The sequence below is a fragment of the Selaginella moellendorffii genome, unplaced genomic scaffold (genome assembly GCF_000143415.4).
Source record: "Selaginella moellendorffii unplaced genomic scaffold, v1.0 SELMOscaffold_8, whole genome shotgun sequence".
NCBI lineage: Eukaryota > Viridiplantae > Streptophyta > Lycopodiopsida > Selaginellales > Selaginellaceae > Selaginella > Selaginella moellendorffii.
This window is the reverse complement of record NW_003314269.1, coordinates 3,105,512-3,125,714: the sequence shown is the minus strand read 5'-3', so window position 1 is coordinate 3,125,714 and position 20,203 is coordinate 3,105,512. Positions and strand designations below refer to the sequence as shown.

General features: G+C 44.8%; 5 protein-coding genes across 6 annotated transcripts; 3 read left to right on the top strand and 2 right to left on the bottom strand.

Annotated features, from left to right (window-relative positions):
* The first annotated feature begins 91 nt into the window (after positions 1–91).
* Positions 92–1,447, top strand: LOC9632364 (protein GrpE). Its single transcript, XM_002967450.2, has 5 exons — positions 92–254; positions 313–813; positions 891–1,037; positions 1,107–1,235; positions 1,297–1,447. Exons 1-5 carry the CDS (start codon positions 153–155, stop codon positions 1,372–1,374), a joined length of 957 nt encoding a protein of 318 aa, XP_002967496.2. The 5' UTR covers positions 92–152; the 3' UTR covers positions 1,375–1,447.
* A 38-nt stretch (positions 1,448–1,485) lies between these two features.
* On the top strand, positions 1,486–4,006 carry LOC9636066 (nuclear/nucleolar GTPase 2). Its single transcript, XM_024672082.1, has 10 exons — positions 1,486–1,732; positions 1,800–1,933; positions 1,993–2,122; positions 2,175–2,344; positions 2,396–2,497; positions 2,547–2,651; positions 2,702–2,830; positions 2,893–3,033; positions 3,089–3,247; positions 3,296–4,006. Exons 1-10 carry the CDS (start codon positions 1,486–1,488, stop codon positions 3,851–3,853), a joined length of 1,875 nt encoding a protein of 624 aa, XP_024527850.1. The 3' UTR covers positions 3,854–4,006.
* Positions 4,007–11,336: 7,330 nt separating this feature from the next.
* LOC9632363 (ammonium transporter 1 member 1) lies at positions 11,337–13,605 on the bottom strand. The gene has a single exon (XM_002967083.2). It carries the CDS (start codon positions 13,134–13,136, stop codon positions 11,595–11,597), a length of 1,542 nt encoding a protein of 513 aa, XP_002967129.1. The 5' UTR covers positions 13,137–13,605; the 3' UTR covers positions 11,337–11,594.
* A 2,407-nt stretch (positions 13,606–16,012) lies between these two features.
* On the top strand, positions 16,013–18,197 carry LOC9636064 (protein root UVB sensitive 5). The gene is made up of 14 exons (XM_024672147.1): positions 16,013–16,164; positions 16,216–16,325; positions 16,413–16,513; positions 16,572–16,627; positions 16,703–16,749; positions 16,798–16,876; positions 16,938–17,010; positions 17,073–17,162; positions 17,215–17,274; positions 17,328–17,441; positions 17,498–17,558; positions 17,611–17,729; positions 17,788–17,871; positions 17,929–18,197. The coding sequence occupies exons 1-14, from the start codon at positions 16,013–16,015 to the stop codon at positions 18,166–18,168; spliced, it is 1,386 nt and encodes a 461-aa protein (XP_024527915.1). The 3' UTR covers positions 18,169–18,197.
* Positions 18,158–19,416, bottom strand: LOC9632362 (clavaminate synthase-like protein At3g21360). Of its 2 annotated transcripts, XM_024672209.1 has the most exons (5): positions 19,298–19,416; positions 18,959–19,239; positions 18,668–18,900; positions 18,500–18,620; positions 18,158–18,454 (listed from the first exon to the last, which is right to left on the bottom strand). In XM_024672209.1, exons 1-5 carry the CDS (start codon positions 19,359–19,361, stop codon positions 18,233–18,235), a joined length of 921 nt encoding a protein of 306 aa, XP_024527977.1. In that variant the 5' UTR covers positions 19,362–19,416; the 3' UTR covers positions 18,158–18,232. The 2 variants fall into 2 exon arrangements, with proteins under 2 accessions (XP_024527977.1, XP_024527976.1); XM_024672208.1 differs by having other exon boundaries at positions 18,158–18,620; positions 19,298–19,410.
* Positions 19,417–20,203: the final 787 nt, after the last annotated feature.

Genomic DNA, 20,203 nt, shown 5'->3' with positions numbered 1-20,203 from the left:
AGTGACAAGAATATTTCTCTTCATATTAATAAGCTGACGTGTACAGTCCACGTGGCAAGATTAACGTTACGAGATCGGGCGGCTATAGTTGCTTGTTCTAGATTCTTCACGCGTGGGTTTAGGGTTTAGGCGGTTTTCTTCCTCTCGGCGCAATGAGGCAAGCGGTGGGAGCACTATTGCGGCATGGCTGGAGGCGCACGAGATCGTCCTCGTCGCTTCTGCAATCGTTCCGGGCAGCCGATTCTCCTCGCCAGGTAGCTCGATTGAATAGGGTTTTTCCAAAATCTTAAAGAACAACTGTGGTAACTGCAGCAATGGCTTGCTTGCATTCCTCCTCCGTCGTCACGGATCTCACCGGCACAATCGTTTCACACAGCCCATTTTTCTTCTGCAGCCGTGAATTCTTCCACCTCGAAAGAGGGGCGGCCGGGATCGGCCGAGGAGCCCCCAGTGGAGGATAAAACCGAGCCAGTCTCAAAGTCTGGGAAGGATGAGAAGAAGGCGACAGGAAAAGCCGCCGCCGCCGCCAGCGGTGGCGAAGGTGGTGCTAAAGGCGGCGATGGTGAGAGGAAACCGGGTGATAAGCCGGGAGCTGCCGATGACAAGAAAGTGCCCGAGACAGCCGAGCAGAAGCTGCTGAAAGAGATCAGAAAGTTCGAGCAGCAGGTTCGAGAAAAGGACTCGATTATCGAGGAAAAGGATGAACTTGTGAAGGAGCTCAAGGACAGTGTTCTTCGTGGCCTTGCGGAGCTGGAGAACTACAGAGAAAGGGCAAAGCGAGAGCAAGAGAGCTCTCGCAAGTTCGCCGTCCAGGTATGATTTCTCTTCGTTTTCTTCTGTTCATTTGTTTTGGTTGAGTCAAGGCTTACAAAGTTTTCGATCTGTTCCAGAGCTTTTCGAAGGATTTGCTTGACGTTTCGGACAATCTCTCGAGAGCTTTGTCGTCCGTTGGACAGCCCAAGGACGCGGAGGAAGCCAAGAAGCTCCTCGACACTCTTTTAGCAGGAGTGAAGATGACTGAGAAGCAACTAATGCAGGTATGGAAAAGAAGTTTTGATCGATTGTTTCCGCGGTTATCATTCGCTCTCTCTCTCTCTCTCCCTCAGGTTCTCAAAAAGTATGGAGTCGAGCGATTCGACCCGACTGGCGAGCCTTTCGATCCAAACGTGCACCTCGCGGTCTGCGAGATTGCTGATCCCAGCAAGCCCGCCGGCACCGTCGCCAACGTTTTCAAGGTGTCCACGAGAGTTTTCTTCCCCATGGTTGTTTTTCTAAGGAGATGGTTTGTTCTTCCAGGTTGGATACTTACTCCACGAAAGAGTTCTCAGGCCCGCTGAAGTTGCTGTAGTGAAAGCCGTGGAAGCTGCCGCTTAGAGAGAAATTTTTGCTTGGCAATAAGCTTTTGTTTAATTTTGTTTCTGCCCTAACGGAATCTAACTTGAGGACATTCTGTATAAACCCTAGGGAGGTTTAGGGCATAGCAAAATGGCGAAGACGAAGAAGCAGGCTGCGCGGACGCCGTCGCGCGGTGGGAATCCCAAACATTCGCTCGATGCAAACAGGCGCGATGGCGGATCCGGCGCCGCGGGAATGCGCAGCTCCGCGACCGTCCGGCGGCTCAATATGTATCAGTCTCGTCCCCGGCGCGACAGCAAGGGCAAGGTTTTGCATCACGAGCTCCAGTCCAAGGATCTGCCGTCGACGAGGATTCAGCCCGATAGGCGATGGTTTGGTGAGTGAAGATCTCGTCTCAATTTTCCAAGATGTATTTGCTTGATTGGGAAAAATGTGGTATGAAGGGAATACGAGGGTCGTCGGGCAGAAGGAGCTGGAAACGTTCCGGGAAGAAATGCGTACCAGAGTGTCGAACGCCTACACTGTGATTTTAAAGCAGAAGAAATTGCCGATGGCACTCTTGACTGATCGACCAAAGGTCTGCCTAAAGTTTTTTTCTTCCATTCCTTGGAGCATGACAATTTTTTTTCTTTGTAGCAAGCGAGGGTTCATCTTTTAGATACCGAAAAGTTTGAAGACACATTCGGTCCCAAGAAGAAAAGGAAGCGTCCCAAACTCGGTGTTGATGATTATACTAGCCTGGTGCAAAAATGTGCCAACACACAAGGTGTGTGAAAGCGAAATACTGGCATGCTTCCTTCTGATCTTACATCTTTCAGAGGAGCACGAAAAGAGTCTTGAGGATGTTACCAAAAAAAAGAGTACAGCGTTGACCGAAACGGATGGCTTGCGTGACCAAGTGAGGCATACAATGTTTGAGAAAGGCCAGAGCAAGCGTATCTGGGGGGAACTATACAAAGTTATTGACTCTTCTGACGTGGTTGTCCAGGTTTGCGACTGTTTGAATCTTATAAAATCCTGTGTCTATGATGTCTTTTAGGTGCTGGATGCCAGGGATCCCGCTGGCACTCGGTGCTATCATCTCGAGAAACACCTCCGAGAAAACTGCAAGCACAAGCATCTGATTTTTCTTCTCAACAAGGTTTGCCATCAGCTAAGGCTCCAAATCATTTCCTTTCTTTGTCTTCCAGTGCGATTTAGTACCAGCATGGGCTACAAGAGGATGGCTTCACGTGCTCTCTCGTGAATATCCGACGCTCGCATTCCACGCGAGCGTAACCAATCCGTTTGGCAAGGTAGATTTATGCGTATGATAATTGAACTTTTTCACATGTTTTCGCTTCAGGGATCTCTTCTCTCTTTGCTGAGACAACTTGCTCGGTTGAAAAGTGACAAACAGGCGATATCAGTTGGTTTTATTGGCTATCCAAACGTTGGAAAGTCTTCAGTCATAAACACTTTGCGGACAAAGAATGTGAGCTTCAAAGAGTTTCCCGTTTTTTAGCTTAACTTGTTCTGTATTTCTACTTTCGGCAGGTCTGCAAAGTTGCGCCACTGCCTGGGGAAACAAAAGTCTGGCAGTATATAACACTGACGAAACGAATTTTCCTTATAGATTGCCCCGGTGTTGTGTATCAAAATCATGACAGCGAAACTGACATTGTCTTAAAAGGCGTGGTAAGGAGAAAATGCGTTCTTGCGCTCTCACCTAACAATCGTCATACTCTGCAAGGTCCGCGTGGGAAATCTGGATGACGCTACTGAGCACATAGGAGAGGTGTTACAGCGAGTGAAGAAGGATTATCTAAAGAGAGCTTACAAGATACAAGACTGGAATGACGATGAGGACTTCCTCACTCAGCTGTGCCAACAAACGGGCAAACTTCTGAAGGTAATCATGGTTGGAATGCATTTTGTCCTGATATTCGAGCTTGTACAGGGGGGTGAGCCAGATCTGAAAACAGCAGCGAAAATGGTGCTTTACGATTGGCAGCGGGGCAGAATTCCGTTTTTTGTTCCTCCACCACACTTGGACGACGCAAACGCGCCCTCTGCCGAAGCTTCAACGCTGGCTCTGGTGAGCAAGCAGTCGCTGAGGAACATGCCAGTCCAGAGGAACTTGTATGACGCGGAGGATGAAAAACCAGCCGCCGGCATGGGGGATGAGGGAGATGAAGCTGAAGCAGCAGGACAAAGTGATGGTGGGAACACGGACGAAGAGGATGACGATAGAGAATTAAAGAAAGCGGGGAGCAAGAAGAGGAAGCGGGGGAAGGAGAATAAGGAAACGCACAGGAAAGTGGAAGTGCAAGAGGCCAGGGAGAAACCAAGGAACAAGAAAAGTAACGGGAAGAGGATTCATGAGAAACCAGAGAGCAAGAGAAGGAAAGGAGGCGATGAGACGCAAAAGCAGGAGACCGGCAGCAAAGTCGTGGAAGAGGAGTTTACGTGGGAAGATGCTCTTAGAATGGCGCAACAAGGAGTGGAGCAACAGTGACACTGGGATCACTAGAAATGATACAGCCCGAGTCGTTTAGAACAAACACTTTCTTTGCTCACTTGCCATAGTAGCGTAGTTTTAATTAACAATTATAGTGTGACCTGGACATTACAAATGCTATAATTGAATGTTAAATAGATTAAAGTAAAAGAAGTTTTTTGTGATGAAATAAAACCTTTTGTAATCTATAATATTTTAAAATGATTTTATTATAAGTGTACAACAATTATGCAACTTTAAATTGTTGTTGCATAGTGAATGTTTGTTCTATCAAATGGTATAATTTTAATTATTAATGACTTTAAAGAAAATATAGAATTTCATATAAATTTTCAAGAATTTATTAACTATTTATTTGGATTTCATAATCCTTAAAAATGTATGTAGTAACAAAAATAAAACTAAATATATGAAAACTAAATTAAATAAAACTTATAAAAAATGATGTAAATTTTATTGAACAATAATGAAAAAAGGGATACAAAAGTAAATATGAGTTAAATTTATATTAAATAATTAAATAATAATTTATTTTATAATAAAAATGACTTTTTACCAAGATATTTGCAATTTGTGCTCACAACACTTTACTAACAAAAAAAATAAATCACTTTAGTTTATTTTAATCCTTGTATTTAAAATCCCATGCATTCTTTGTCACTCGGTATGCATTTTCAATTTTTTAAACCCTAACATTATAAACAACTTTTAAGAGGATATACAACTTTAGTGGATAACCCTAGTAAATGGGTGGGGAAAAGTAAAGGTCCCTCTATTGATATTTAATATATATAATATATATTAATTTAAAAAATATTATATTTTATTAAATCTATAGTATTAGTATTACTTAAAAAATAAACAAACCATGATTCAAATTCAGTATATAATTGTAAATCCTCACAAACTCAATAGTCTTTAACTTTTTTGTAAAATAAAAAACAAAATTTGTAAATATTTACTATATAATTATTTGTAATTCTAAATAAATTTATAATTTGTAGATGCATACTTAAATAAAAATAAGAAACAAAACAGATAAAAATTTAATTAAAAGAAAATATAATTGTTTTTCTGAGTACAATAAAACATAATTTTTGATATAGAATAATAATTTAGAAAATTTCTAAATTTAGTACAACAATTAAATAAAGTAAGGAAAATAAATTTATTTATAAAATTAATTGTTATCATTGTATTTTAAAAGATAAGCTTAACGATAGTTTAAAGATAAAAGTTGACCATTAACTTAGGATTTTATCAAAAATACTAAACAAGATCCAACAACTCATTTAACTTGTGCTTTCCAAAAAATTATAGAAATATAACCCACTATATATTGTCACTTGAACAGCACGTATAGTCTAAATTTAACCAAGAAAAGTCAAATATGGCTTAATTTTATGATCATAAAAATGTAACAATAGGATGCCTATTTGTGATTAGAAGATTCTCTATTTTTAAAATGAAATTCAACTTAAGAAAATTCAAAATTGCAAATTAAAATTACTTCAAGCTAGCATTGAGAATTACAAATGAAGGGAGTTGTGAAAATTTGAAATTTTCCAAGAGATCATTGTGGGAGTAAAAAGTATAAAGAATAAAACTTAAAGCCTAATTGAGCTGGGTCAATTAATAATGTACCAATAATTTTTTGTCTCTAAGATATGGGAAGAGAGTTGGAGAAAGTGCGATGTAGAGCACTGAAGCACACCACTAATGATAACATTCTCAGAGAGTGGAATATAACATTAACACTCTTTTTGAAGCTTGAATAAATAATGGACAAATAACAGACTTGAAATTAGATTGTTTATTGCTGATCTCATCTTGCAAAGAAGACATTAAAGACATATTTTAGTTGATGGGATGGATTATGCAAGATTCTAGACATGTACTTAGATTTAGTTAGTGTGTCCAACAAAAGCTATAAACTCCACATGGACTTCAATTTCTAAATCCTAGCACTTATATAAAAATTGTAAATTTTCATATAGAAATGAAAATTGAAACAACTCCTTTACCACTTCTTTATTCTTCTTCCACCCACCTAAATTGCATTTATTGGTAATATTTGTTGTATTACATTTGTCACATGTGGCTTGTTACTACTGATGGCTTCATTTAATGCAAATGATGCACCATTTGCTTTGCTCTTCAATGCTTGGCAAGTAACTAGGACTCTTCACAAGTAACAAGTTTTAGAGGCATGTAATGTGGTAAAAGTGGCCACAGAAAACTATGATTACTGCTAGTGGTCTGAACATATACAACACAAGCTTTTGATTACAAACATAACCTTTGTGAAGGAACTACAATGAATTGTGGAGTTCATCCTAGATTTACAAGTGTTAGTGCTAGAATTTTTATCTTTTGTTGATACACTCACCTTGAGAATGTTATTACAACCCTCCCTGAGTGAGATTTCCATCTTGTAATCCATGATCACCTTTAAGACTTTATCTTTTAAATTGCATAAAAGCCCAATGTCAAACAAAGATTTGCCCTTATGAGATGTCATACCATGGTAGAAATATGTCTTTGGGAATTCTGGTTATGACTTATATTATATTAATATTTCCTATAGTATCCTCCAAAAGCATGCCAAGCTGCACCATATGAGCCATTAATATAGCTTAGTTGATCTGACCATATAATAAGTTCGTTCTATAAATCATAAATTCTACTACCTGTAGTTATTCTGAGTTATGAATTTTTTTACTTACCATTTGCATGCTTTTAAGATTATTAATTATCAAAGCTAAAGCTTCTTTAGTATTTCCCATTCAACCCAGCAAATAAACTCTTTCCTTGACAAAATTTAGCTTTGTGCAAATGGTATATGCTTGTATAAAATATATGATATCTTAAAAATAAAAATAAATTATTTTTACTTAATTGCTCAAAAAAGCAAAAGCAAAAGCAACTATAGTTTAAATTTAGCATATAATTGCAACTGAATTCAACAATTTATAACCTTCCCATAAAATAAAGTTTAAAACTTAGTACTTTCTTCCTCATAGCATGCAAATAATCATGTAAAAAATGCCAACTCTTGTTCTGCATTAAGTGGTCTAAAGAGGAAACCACCTCACTTGCGCTAATTTTATCTCTTTGTTGAGCAAGTAAGTCAATGGCTCTTTTTATATCGAGCTTAATTAAAAGAGCAATCAAGAGTTACACATGTAACTTAAATGTAATTTATATTGCTTTTAAGAGCATCATAAAGATGGTGCTTTTTGATAATATCAAAGGCTATAGCTTTAGCACGTTTTCATGCTGTTCCTGAGAAAGGTAAAAAATAGCAAGTGCCTACATTAGCTTACGCAACAGCAGTAGATATTATGTCGATATAATTGTGGGTAGGGCCAGTTTGGAACCAGCTTTAAGAATGGTTCATGATGCACAGGATTTGAAAGCAACCGAATGAGGACAACCTTAATAATCCATGTTAGAGCTCATGAGCTGCACATCCGGAAGCTCACCTCATATATAAATGGGGCCAGAACAAGAGCATTATGCTTAGAACTTGGTAGTCCACATCCCTGCCAGTTAAGATTTTAGCAGAGGAATCAGCTACTTGTACAAATAATTCTAGCCAAACCTTTGTCAAGCAACAACCATGTCCTTTGGTGAGACTATGTAATATTAAAGGCTCATCTCTAGCAGCCCAATGACCACTTCCTACACACGAGATGCAAATGAAAAATTGCTTTTTAACATCTTATTATACCAGAGAATGGAGTGTGAGCAAGATTATAATCCTGAGCCTTCTAGTGCTCATAACCATGTATAGAAAGCACATCTATTGACATTGCCAATTCTCCCTTATTCTAATTTAAGATGCATGTTTTAGCACAGCCTCAAACTTCCATCCGCTGCAAGTGAATAGTCCTTCTAAAAAGCTGGCCTCAAAGGAAACCTTTGAGTACCTAGTTAGTAGGCCTCAAAGGAAACCTCTAAGTACCTAGTTAGTAGGCCTCAAAGGAAACCTCTGAGTACCTAGTTAGCAGGGTGAGGTCTCATTCGTTAATTCCAAGACAAATCAATTCACCAACTGTGAACTGAAAAAATATAATTGATTCATGTACCTGTTTTGCAAAGGAGTTTGTTGTGAACCACACAAAATTCTTCAGATGGAGCTAAATTACAAATATAATAATCAAGTTGTACTTCAACATACTTTGTCTCCAGGAAAAGGTTAAACCTTTTCCCAAAAAAGCATGGAGGCCTCCAGGAAAGTCAGCTCCTCTCACTTTGATAACAACAATCTTGATGCAACTTCCCCAGCCAACTAACAAGTGCATATCATCCTGAAAAACAAAACCATATACTATACAAGAGAAATATCATATAAGTAGGAACCTTGGTTTTTCAATAAAAGTAAGATGCTGCTGTCAGGTTGGTTTTACACCCTCATTATATGCAATAAGGCTCGTTCTCCATTTAACTGCATGGATTGGAACACCCAAAAGAAGATACCATAATAAAACTTAAAAATAAAATGGAGAAAATGTGCTACCTGATCTTTAGATGAACCAAACCAGCCTTTATTATTGAGTATGAGATTTCCTGCCAGTCCCCCACAAGCAAAACGATTTGTTTTGCAGTAGTTTGGATCCAAAGTGACGGCATTCAGAAGCAAAATTCTTCACCTGGATGGAAAAAAGTTATATCCAAAAAACCTGATAAGAGACCTTGGCAATCCAGCAAATGCACCCTGCCCCCGTGCGTCCCCAGCGCAATCATCCGCGTGACGGTGATGCATGATATCGTGTCGCTGGAGAGAAGGCTACCTCCTAGGCCCTGGTACTTGAGACGCGGCTCTTCCTCCTCGTCATCCGAGGAGGAATCGTCGGCGGCGTGGTCATCGTTGCATTCGTTGTCGGCATCGTGGCGCTCCTCTTCATCCATCAATCAAAGAACCCTCCAGAGCGTCTTCACGGGAACACATTCCTGTCGGCGCTGGCGATACCTTCGATCTGGAGCGCGATCTTGAACAGTCACGCGAGAGATTAGCCGATGAGGAACGTGGTGCCCTGGAATGCTCTGATCAAAGTCCATGCCCTAGAAGGAAATATATACCCAGCTAGGGCATCTGGATGAATGCTGGAGTTTCTTCAATTGCATGGTCGACCGCCTGGAAAAAGATCACCGACGCTGGAGACATCGAATCGACACATATTGTCTTTGATCGCGTGCCTTTGCGCAACATCTACACCTGGAACACGCTCCTCGCAGGCTATGCCCAACTGGGGCACCTTGATCGAGCGCTGGAGATGCCCGAGCGCGATGTGCCCACGGCTTGCTAGACCATGCCAGGCGAGTCGTGATATACTGGACCGCCATTGCGGCCACCTAGCCGCCGCGCTCGAAATTGGACGGCCACGATCTTGGGATATGGCAAATGCGCGGAGGTAGTGGCGTGGAACAGGGGCACGTGGACAACGCCGCCGTCGAGAAGGTGCGGTCGACACGCGGAGCATCTTGACGAGGCGCGAGGAATATTCCACGCAGTGCCCCGCTGGTGGACAAATGCGCAGCTCTGCTCGCGGAATCTCTTCGCGGCGATGCCCGAGCACGACAATGATCCAGGCATACCGAGGCCGGGGATTTGCCGGAGGCGCTGGAGGTCTTCGCGTACATCCCCTCGCTCGACGCGAACACCATCTTGCACGCTTGCGCTGTTCACGACGACCTCGCAGAGCTCCGTGAGCTCCTCCACAAGATCGTGGATGATCCTGATAGTGGGGCATCTGGCGCTCGCGCGGGAGATCTTCGCCGGGATGGCTTCGCAGGACTTCGTCGCCTGGAGCGCGATGATCCTCGCCTACGCGAACACTGGCGCTTACGCCGAGGCGCTGGATCTCTTCCGGGAGATGGTTCTTCACGGATTCCAGCCCAGCGACATCACCTTCGTCGCCTTCTCTCGGCTTTCGGCCACGCAGGGAAGCTCCGCCAGGGCGTCGAGTCCATGCAGGATGGGTTCTTCGTGCCGCCCACGCTCGTCTACTTCCACTGCATGAAATGTTCTCGGCCGCTCCAAGCATCTGGGAGACGCCGAGGAACGATGGTGTGGATCACGCTGCTGGCGGCGTGTAAGAGGACCGACAGGATCCTGGAGCGAGTGAAAGAGCCGACTGCGTATGTTCTCGTTGCGAACGCGCTGTGAGAGCCATCACCGCGGCACTGGCCTTCGTGTAGCAAGCCAAAGTTTTTGCACTGCAAATTACCGCCATCCTTTGATAGATAACTGGAAGATCTGTCTATCTCGTCATGGTTTACAATGTTGGTCTTCTCGGTGAACTCTCGAGCTTTGTGCATTGAAATGCTGCCATGACTTTGTTAGCATGTTCTTTCTTGGGGATCTGCTCTTTCAGATTTGTTGAGTTCTATTTATTTGATTCTTGCAATGCACCCGAATATCCGTACCATATGTTGGAAATTTAAATAAAGGCATATTCAAATATTCTAAAATAGGGGTGGATGGATATAATTTCAAATTTAGAGCTAAAAATATACCTTACTCATTCCATGTGAGGCAACTAATTATCTGCCTGTACCAAATGAGTGCCTTTAACCAAAGGCATGGATGCAATTTCATCTGGTGACATAGAAATGCTGGTGATTTGCGGTGGCAATCCATTCTTTCCAATGCAGCGAGCCCGGATTTCTTGCCCCGGAGCAGCCATCATCTGAGCAAGATCCCTATGTTTTTCTCAATGTTCCGCCAGGGTAATTTCATCGTTTCCTATTGATCAATAGATGCGCTCATGCCTAATCGATGCAGTGATTCCGGCAGCTATTTTGATCCGCAGCTTTTCCACTTCCGGTTGAAACCTTATCATCCCTGGGCTTGCTACGATAATTCTACTACATCTCAAGCAGTTTGACATCATTTTTGCTCCTGTGTTTATTTTAATAGTTTAATAGTTTTACCAGGGTGGATTTTCACGACGAATCCAGATAAGCAATCAGCCAACCCCAAAATGCTCTTTCTAGCATGATCCTAAGCCTCAAGGATGATAAAGTAATGTTTTCCTTTTGGTACCTTTTGGCTTTGGAAGCTTTAAGATTGATGAGCTTCTTCTAAGCATTCGATCTTTATTCATATGTAATAGTGTTATATTATATCTGTAACACTCTTTAACCATTATTTTCTTACATAATGACATTAGCCCTTTATATTACCTTCATTACTAGGTAATAAAGGTAATATTGATTTCTTATTTTTCTTATTTGAGAGATATTTGAGAATTCTGCCTAAACTTTAAGAAGAGAAATCTTGTATACAATACTAATATAATGGTCAAGGTTTACCTTGACTTTATAAATATGGTTTCTTGTAAAGATGATTTTCTAGTGAAGGAAAAAAAATATCAATACAACAACATTACCAAGTGAAACCACATAGAAGAGAAAGATAACATGATGTTAGAAAAAAGAGTGTTGGCTAATGAGCATTTGATTTATGTCTATCATTGCTTATAGACTGACCTTTCAGAGCAATTTGCAAAAGTGGGTATGACTTCTTTAACTTATTAAGCGATCGATCCATGCCAGCTGACATCGAATCAATGGCAAAACGACAAGGACGGACTGTGGCCCAGAGCATATTTTGTCAAAACTTAAAAAAGCCTTGACATCCAAAGATCAAGACTTATATATACAGCGAAAAACGAAAGGCTGGCTATGTAGGAACAAACCTGGTAATGCAATAGGAACGTTGCATGTAAGTTCAGAGTGGGGAGGCAGCGTCATGAACCATCCCCGGGGCATTGCCACCGCCATGCTTGCTGAGATTGTGGAGCTGGAACTTATGACCATCGTGGTGAGATCCATCCTGGTGGTAGTAAGCCATGCCGCCGTGCCGTGTGAGATCCATCCCCGCCACCTCGTCCTCGGGGCTGATCCTCAGCAAGTTGAGCCTGTGCAACATCCAAAACAGCGGCCCCATGGTCACCGTCACCCATCCCACAATCGCAAGAATGTAAACAATCTGCGCCGCCAGGAGCCGCCCGCCGCCACCCAGGAAGAGGCCGTACGGCGTTGACGTGCGTCCGTACACGTTGAGGACGTGCTCCTCCTTGGCGAAGAGCGCGGTAAAGATGAGTCCCCACGTCCCGCAGCCGCCGTGGAGCTGCGCCGCCTCGAGCGGGTCGTCGTAGTGGAATCTCTCCGCCAGAAGGTTGAGGCCGATGAGCACCCAGGCGGAGACGAAGCCGCATATCAAAGATGCCCAGGGATCTACCACCGAGCAACCGGCGGTGATGGCCGCGAAGCCCCCCAGAAGGCCATTGCACACGTCAACGACGGCCCAGTGGCCCGTCAGGAGGCGCCGCCCGAACAGCGTGGTGATGGCGGCGGAGCACCCCGCCAGCGTGGTGGTGACGGCCGTACGACCCACGCCCGTCCAGTTGCCCGTGAAGCTGCCCGCGCCGTACGGGGAGAGGATTGTGACGAAGGAGCCCGGGTTGAATCCATACCATCCAAACCACAGCAGGAAGGTACCAAGGACGACCAGCGATGCGCTGTGGCCCTTGAGCACGAGCGTGGCGGCGCCGCCCTTGTCGAACCGTCCGATGCGTGGGCCCTCGATCTGGGCCGCCCAGAAGCCCGCTAGCCCGCCCACGAGATGGACCACGCCGCTACCCGCGAAATCGATGGCGCCCGAGCCGAAGAGCCGGCCGCTGGGCTTGCTCGCCGAGGCCCATCCATCCACGGACCACGCCCAGTGCGACACGATCGGGTACACGAATCCCGAGAGGAACGTCGAGTAGATCAGATAGGCGACGAACTGGGTGCGCTCCGCGATGGATCCGCTGGTGATGCCCGCCGCGGCGATGGCGAAGGCCCACTGGAAGAGGAAGAAGCTGTAATCGAAGCCCGCAGAGGAGTCGGGGATCTCGGACAGCGCGAAGAAGTAGCGGCCGATGAATCCGTTGGTGGTGCCGCCGGTGCCAAACGCGAAGGCGAATCCGAAGAGGTAGTAGGAGATGCCGCCGCAGGCCGCGTCGAGCACGTTGGTGAGCATGATGTTCATGGTGTTCTTGGCACGCACGGATCCGGCGCACAGCATCGCGAATCCCAGCTGCATGGCGAAGACGAGATAGGCGGAGAAGAGGAGGTAGCTGTTGTCCACCGCGAGCTGCGTCGCGTAGAGCCTGTCCGCCACGAAATCCAGCTTGGAGCACAGCGCCGAGGAGGCATTGGCCGCGAGGCCGAAGGAGAGGAGGTCTTGGGAGGAGCAGCGGATGCTTGCCACTGCGGCCAGCGCCATGGCGAGATAATTGCGATGCTTTTGGACTGGAATTCAATCGATTCTACCGCGCTACTGCAACAAAGAGACCAATTGGGACGATCTAGATTCCCCCAATCCCCCCGATTCTCTCCTGGATCTCTCCAGGATATCTGACACTCCCGTGCGCCAGGGCGCCACTATATTGGCATGCGCGTCCCCGAGCCCTAGGAGAATTCATGCACACTGCCTCTTGTGTGGGATCCTCCAAGGTTGGGATTTCTCCCAAACCTTGATATTCTGGAGGTCCGAATGGCCAAGTCAACGGTGGCGATCCGTGGTAGACTTTTGATCGTGCGGAGAGGCATTTCCACAATTCCATGGAGAAATTTTGTCATAGCGGGCGCTTACTTTGACAAAATACCTTTCCATTGTAACGTAAAAAATTAATTAGGGTTTAACTTTGGTAACATCAATAAGTTAAACTTTGTGAATAATATTTCCGTAAACATTTAGCCTACGCCAGCTTTTCCGGGGAGTTCTTCTCCTTCTCCTTTTAGTTCTTTTGCTTTTAATTTGGATGGAGCCAAAACCCGGTGGAGGTCAAATTTTTTCCTCCCGGGGCAGGTTGGAAACGAAAAATTTGAAATTCGATTCCATATCGCCGGTGTCGGCAAAAACCTGGGTGATCGTCGTCCAGGTCACAATTTTGCGATCGGCCATGGAATTGACGAAACTCCAGCATTCCTCCAGATGCCCTAGCTAGGCATAGCCGCGGAGGATGCGATCGTGGAGCTGCCGGCATCGAGAGAGGTCTCTGGAGCGAACGCAGGATTTGATGAGCTCGATGAGCGGGAAATCCCATTTTCCTCCATGCGAAGATGCTCGGTTTTGGGTTCGAAGGAGTATTTTAAGACAGGAGTTTCTCTGGAAATTGGAGTTGTGGTCAATGGAAACCCCTGGTACGTACCTTGCATCGATCAAGGCCTGCTAAATAGATCACTCACTTTTTTTCCATGGTTTTCGTGGGTTCCCATGCTAATTCTAATCACTCTCTCGAAGGGTAGTTCCCACAGCGCCGCTCTGGTTGAAAGGGCGCTCAAATCTTTTCAACCATCTAGACAAATGCTGTCGGTGAGGCTATTGGAATTCAACGCTGGAAGGTCGGCAATTGCTACAAGAAATGATGGTGATTGGCTGAGCTCGCTCGTTTGCTCTGTTTTTTCCAGCTTTTCTGACCGGTTCTTTGACTTTTTGTTGCAGTGATTGATCGAGGGAAGTTTCCGGTACTTGGCTACTAAACAATAGCAGGAAAAAAAACCAGCAAATAGGCTGTAGAAAGTAGTCTTGGAATTCTTCCAATTGTGGAGGAGTTCCACAGTCCATTTGCTCTTGAGGTTTTGAGGCGATGGAGCCCGTCGAGGTGATTGACGTTGTGGTGCTCATGGAGGGGCTGGAAGAGCAAGACGAGAAAGCAGCGTGTGTGACTGCCGGAAGGCTTCGCGGAGGCGAGGAGTGACGAGCAGGCAACGCCGGCGTCATGGACTGACCAGGACGAGGGTTCCTCGTTCTGCGAGGCATCATCGCCGGCGTCTAGCCGGAATAACTGTGGAAGTCCATCTCCACTTTTGTGCAACGACGAATCTAAGCACAGGCTAGCCATCCAATGCGTGACTTCTTCCACACCGCCGCCCTCGTTTGTTCTTTCTCAAGTACATTCCTGGGTATCAGGTAAGAAGAAATGCTTGATTAATTTTTCAGGGGTTCTATTTGGCATTCTCATCTAGCTTGTCCAAGAAACAACATTTCCTATTATCTCGTGACGTGGGCCTCCATGATCCCCAAGGAATAATCATGAATTAAAATACAAGGGCCATCTTAGCTCTTGCATGATTCAAGCGGCGGAGATTTGTGGAGAGACACCGCCATGGCTTGCAAGGGAGCGAGCTTGCATTTGTACGGAGTGTACGGTGAATTGTGCAAAAGGTTTTTAAAAGAAAAAGGTGGCTGACGGCTGGCGCAAAAGGTGGTATAAAAGGAAATACCATCAATTAGAAGGAGGAACATGGGCTGGATGAGCGTGGATTTTCTACTGCCACCGGCCCACGACTCCAACCTTCTTGCCTCCGGAATACACAGCTTATGCCATGCAAAGGCCATGCACACACCAGCGGTGAGTTGGAGTTAAAGCGAACCTTTGTTGTTAAGTTCCAAAGCCATCATAGAGATTTTGGGAGTTTTCCTCGCCACCGTTTCCTGTGGCAGGCCAACTTTCTGGAGGCTTGGACTCTTCGAACTCCCCGCTGGGAATGCTAGAGTACTGCTGTACAATCCGTTCAACAGAAACTATCGTCCGCTCCATGTTGCATAAGTTCCAAACAAACTACGACTGGAACGCGCTCAGATTCAACCCATATGTCACGGCCAAACTAGCAGAAAAACACGAAAGAGCAAGCTATTGTTGCAGCAGAGAAAAAAAAACAAGGTGAGTTATTGAAAAGGATATAAATGGGTTTGATCAAACATATATTTCTACTAACTGGGATAACTCAAATATTTACCTTTATTTCGCTTCCCGGGACATCTCCTCTTTGTGAGGAAGTTTTTAGCTATAGCCAAATTTTTTTGTGAAAGATCCAGAAAAAAATCATGTAGTCAGAAAAACAATCCAGAAATGTAAAGGGATTGAATTAATGTCAATTGACCCCTCTGGGTATTTTATAGGATGCGGAAAAAGGAAAACCGACCGATGAAATATATAATCAAATATCCTAAAGTATATTCTCCTATGAGCTCAAGTTTAGGGTCCATGCCTTGATACAGAGTTTACTCAAGTCAAACAATGCGACCCTATTTTGAATCTAATTGAATAATATTTTAAAGTAAAATTTAGGGTTTATATGGATGCATTGGTGGGAATGCGGGTGCGGCGGAGGAGCGGGCTCTTAGCTCGGGCATCCGATTCAACCAGGAAGAAATCCAGTTCAAACTCTCCGATTGCAGCCTCGCCAGCTCTTCCCGGGAGCGTCCACATTGAAGAGAGGATTGCTTCGAAAAATCTAGTGCACAGGTTCTTCTCTGAGATTCCTTTCTCCTTTTAGATTGAGATCCGTGTTTGTAGCTTTTATTTGGATGAAAAATCATGGCACGAGATTGGAGGAGCAGCGACCGCAACCAGGGATGACTCAACCCGCTGGAGGTCGAATTTTTTCCTCCCGGCGGGCTTCCCAGGTTGGAAAAAAGTTCATAGAAGCCAATCAATGCTTGCAGTTTTTTGGAGGTTTTCTGAGAGCTTTGGTTTTCTCCAATTTTCCGCAGGATCCGTTTCACAAGATTACTTGCAGTACATGGTATGGCAGCTTCCAACAAACATCACGGGTTGGATTTGCAGGGCTTTGATAACTTCAAGCCTTTTGCAAGTAAGTTTTTCTCGCACCTTACATTTAGTATAGTCGAATCTCACTTTCAGTTGTAAAGGCTGTAGGATTGAGCACAGAACCTGGATCAGCTGCTGCAGCGTCAGCAGCTATAAAGTGATCCATCGCAAAACTTCAAAGAAAATAATGAAAAGGAGAGAAACCATGGTTAAAGTTTTGTGTTCCTTGCAGATGGGTTACCAAAGACGGGCTTGGAGCTGTAGGCCGGCTTTTTATTGGTTTGATCTTCTTTTTCCTCTTTTTTCTCATCTTTCATGTATTTTCAGGTGGTCGATTTGGAGGTGTCTTTGACCAGGATCCAAAACAGTGGCGTATGTATGCGGAAGTTATTGGAAGTTTTGGCGGGTTAGCGCTGTTCATATTGTTTGAATGTTTTCATTCGTTTTGTTTTCCCTTCTCTTTGCAGTCTATTTGAGCTCGCAACTCCTCTTGCTCCCGACTATTTCCTGCTGCTCGCTTCTTTGGGACACTTAACTAAGGTAAGCGTATAATTCATGCATAAATCGATCTAGATTTGCAAATGCTCTTTTATGTTTTCAAGGCTGTTGCAAGAGGACTCAAGGATCCATCTTTCCGAGTGATCCAAAACCACTTTGCAATCTCGGAAAATGTTGGAGATGTGGCTGCTAAGGTTGTGATTTATTCTTGTTAGCCAATTTTTCTAAACTTGATATTCTTTCCAGGAAGAAGTATGGGAAGTCGCTGGCCAGCTTATTGGCCTTTCACTTGGTGTCGCGCTTCTTGTAAGTCTAGAATTCATTGGATGTGGATTTACAAACGATTTATTTTGCAATAGTCGACACCTGTTGTTGCAACTTCGTATTCCCAGCTCGCACTATCCTGGATGATAATTCGCTCGTTTCATTTATGGCTTCGATACCAAACACTTGCAGCTCTCGAACTCCCAACAGTAAGTCCCATTCAATTAAGCTTTCAGTGACACTAAGTTGCCCGGAAAACTTTTAGATGAACTTCAAGCGGCTAAATGTGTTGATAATGGAGCATATTCAAGGCCGCCCGCTATCAGGTAAATCTGACAATCTTTTCCTTTACCCTTCATATTCTTTGAAATAAACCAGGAGTTAGCGAGTGTAATAAGAAGGAAAATCTGATACTACCTTATACAATGCTAATGCCTCAAATTCGACTGGGCTGTTCCTTAAGAGAAGTCATTACGCTTGGCAAAACTCCACTAGAGGTGAGAAACTTCCGGTTTTCTTGTCTCTTTTATTTGAGCTGTAAAGCTATTTTCTCAGATAGAAGAAGCATTCGAGCTTTACAACTCAGAGAAATATGTTCTCATTGTGTTCTCCAAGTCCAACATGGGAATCCTTCTCAAGGTATTGTCACAATTCCTGTCCTCTTGTTCCTGTAATATAAAATGTCGTGTTTGTCAGGATGGATGCGAGAACACCACACTCTTAAGAAGCATCTATCAAGCTCATGTTCTCTTCCACTCCAAAAGCTTTGACACCTTCACTTTGAAGCAGAGCCTGACCAGCATGCAAAAGAGTTTTGCCTCGTTTCTCGACGAGCTCGTAGCTGCCGGATGGAATCCCAGCAAGCTAGTCGTCAAGGTTCCAAGTTTTTCGCCGACTTACACCCTCAAAGCAAACGTGGAAGAGAGACAACAATGAGACAAGGCTGGTATTTATCTTTTCTCTCGAGATCGAGCTCAATGAGCTCAAGCGAAGCATCTCATCACACTGGCGCCCCGGAAGTTTTGAGCATCGACACCAAAATCTTTCGCGGGGTGTTCGGAGCAGCGGCATGTTTCTTGTGGAGCACCGAGTGATTGTTCATCACAACAATGTCCCCGGCTTGCCACTCAACTGAGACTTGTTCTTCGTCCATGATCTTTAGAGCCGCTTCGACTGCTTTGGCTGGCAGCTTGCTTCCATCGCTAAACTCGAAATACTGGAACTGGGGAAACCACGGTTTGGCCGATCCAATACTGTTAAACCACACCTTGTTGTTGCCGTGAACACCACTGTCGAGCTCTCTAATCCCTTTCCTCGTTCCTTTGCTCAGGATCTCTTTGACTCCTCCATCGTCGAGCCAGAGGAGCGTTCTCGATAAAATTTGCGCTCTAGAATTCGAAACATCATTGTAGAAACAGTTGGGATTTGCACTTACTTGGCTTCGGCCTCAGCTCTATCGTTGGTCTCGTAGACTTTTTTCCATGATTCCTCGCTGCGTAAGTTGTAGTAAACGAGACCTTTGTTCTCGAGATCTTCCGTGAACTCCGGAAACTCTTTCTTGATCCTATTGTATATGGCTTTGCCTTGGACGATCCCGGTGGCACCGCCGGCGCTTGGCGGTGGAGCAACCTCGCAGAAAAACACGACCAAGTCGGGATAATCCGCAAGCTGTGGCAAAGAAACAAGAAACAAGAAGTCTTAGAATGAAAAATGGGGAAAACCTTACGTAGCTCATTTCATTGTGAAATCCAAGCTCGGTTTCAGAGTCGAGGGCATTGTTTGTGTAGACAGGCCCGACAAGGTGCTTCCTCGTCGCAGCTCCAGCTCTGTAACCCATGCTCTCATATCCAAACGCTTCCACCACTCGAGCAAATTCCTCCGCATTTGACACGCTGAATCCCCGGAACAAAATTGCGCCAGGGCTCCCAAAGAGTTGACCTTCCAGCCACAGTTTTTGCTTCTGGATCCCAATTGCGAGATCATTGCCGAAGTCTCCACTGCAAGCTCCTGCACAAGCGCCCAAACACGGGAGCATACAGATCGAGAAGAGAATGCAGGAACATACCAGGCGTAATTACAAGAGGGAAGGCGTCCGTGTTCTTGGGATTGAGAAGCTCCGCCATTGCCATGGCTAACCCACACGTTTTCAATGTTTTCGGTCACCTTTATACATAAAGATAACATAATCATACTTTCCTCTTTTTACTGCATGATTAGATCGGAGTCGATCCAAAAGATATCTTGGAAAACGCTTGCAGAAATACGAGCTCCTCTTCTCCAAAAGCTTCCCCGGCTCGTCGTATTAGCTATGCGTCCTGGAAAAAGAGACGAGGATAAACTTGAAAAAAGAGAGAGCAAGATTTCCAACCAACGTGTAGGGCTAGAACGTAGTCGCTGTCCATCAAAGTAGGCAGCCAGTGAGCGATGGTGATAGAACTTTGTCGCGATGGTGGATTGGATCATTCCTGTTGAGGTATACACTCTCTATGACATGATCCTAGGTGGCAGGAGTGCCACTTCATTGATCCAGGTGTAGGCTAGAGGTGTGTCTCTTCATCATGTATATATAGCTATGATATATACGACTATACTGGGAGTCATCCACCATCGTGTAGCTTCCGCTCTTCTTCTCTTCATGGTATCGGAGCCCTGAGGGCTTCAGATCCTAGGACGATGGCACTGGCCGAGGAGGAGGCCAGCGAGGATGACGATGAGCCACCAGACGTGGCTGAGAGGTGCCAAGATTTGGCACTGTGCTGCATTGAGCGCCAAGGTAACGGCACTAGCAAGCTGAGCAAGGCGCTAGGGTGTGATCGAGCAGAGACTGGCCCGGAGGCACTGGCAGAGGTGCTGAGAGAGGGCTGGCTTGAGGCACCGAGTGGTACTGGAGTGCTGAGTGAGGCGCTGGAGAGCAGCCGAAGGCGCTAGCAGAGGCGCTGAGAGGAGGCACCGAGCAGAGACTGCACTAGGG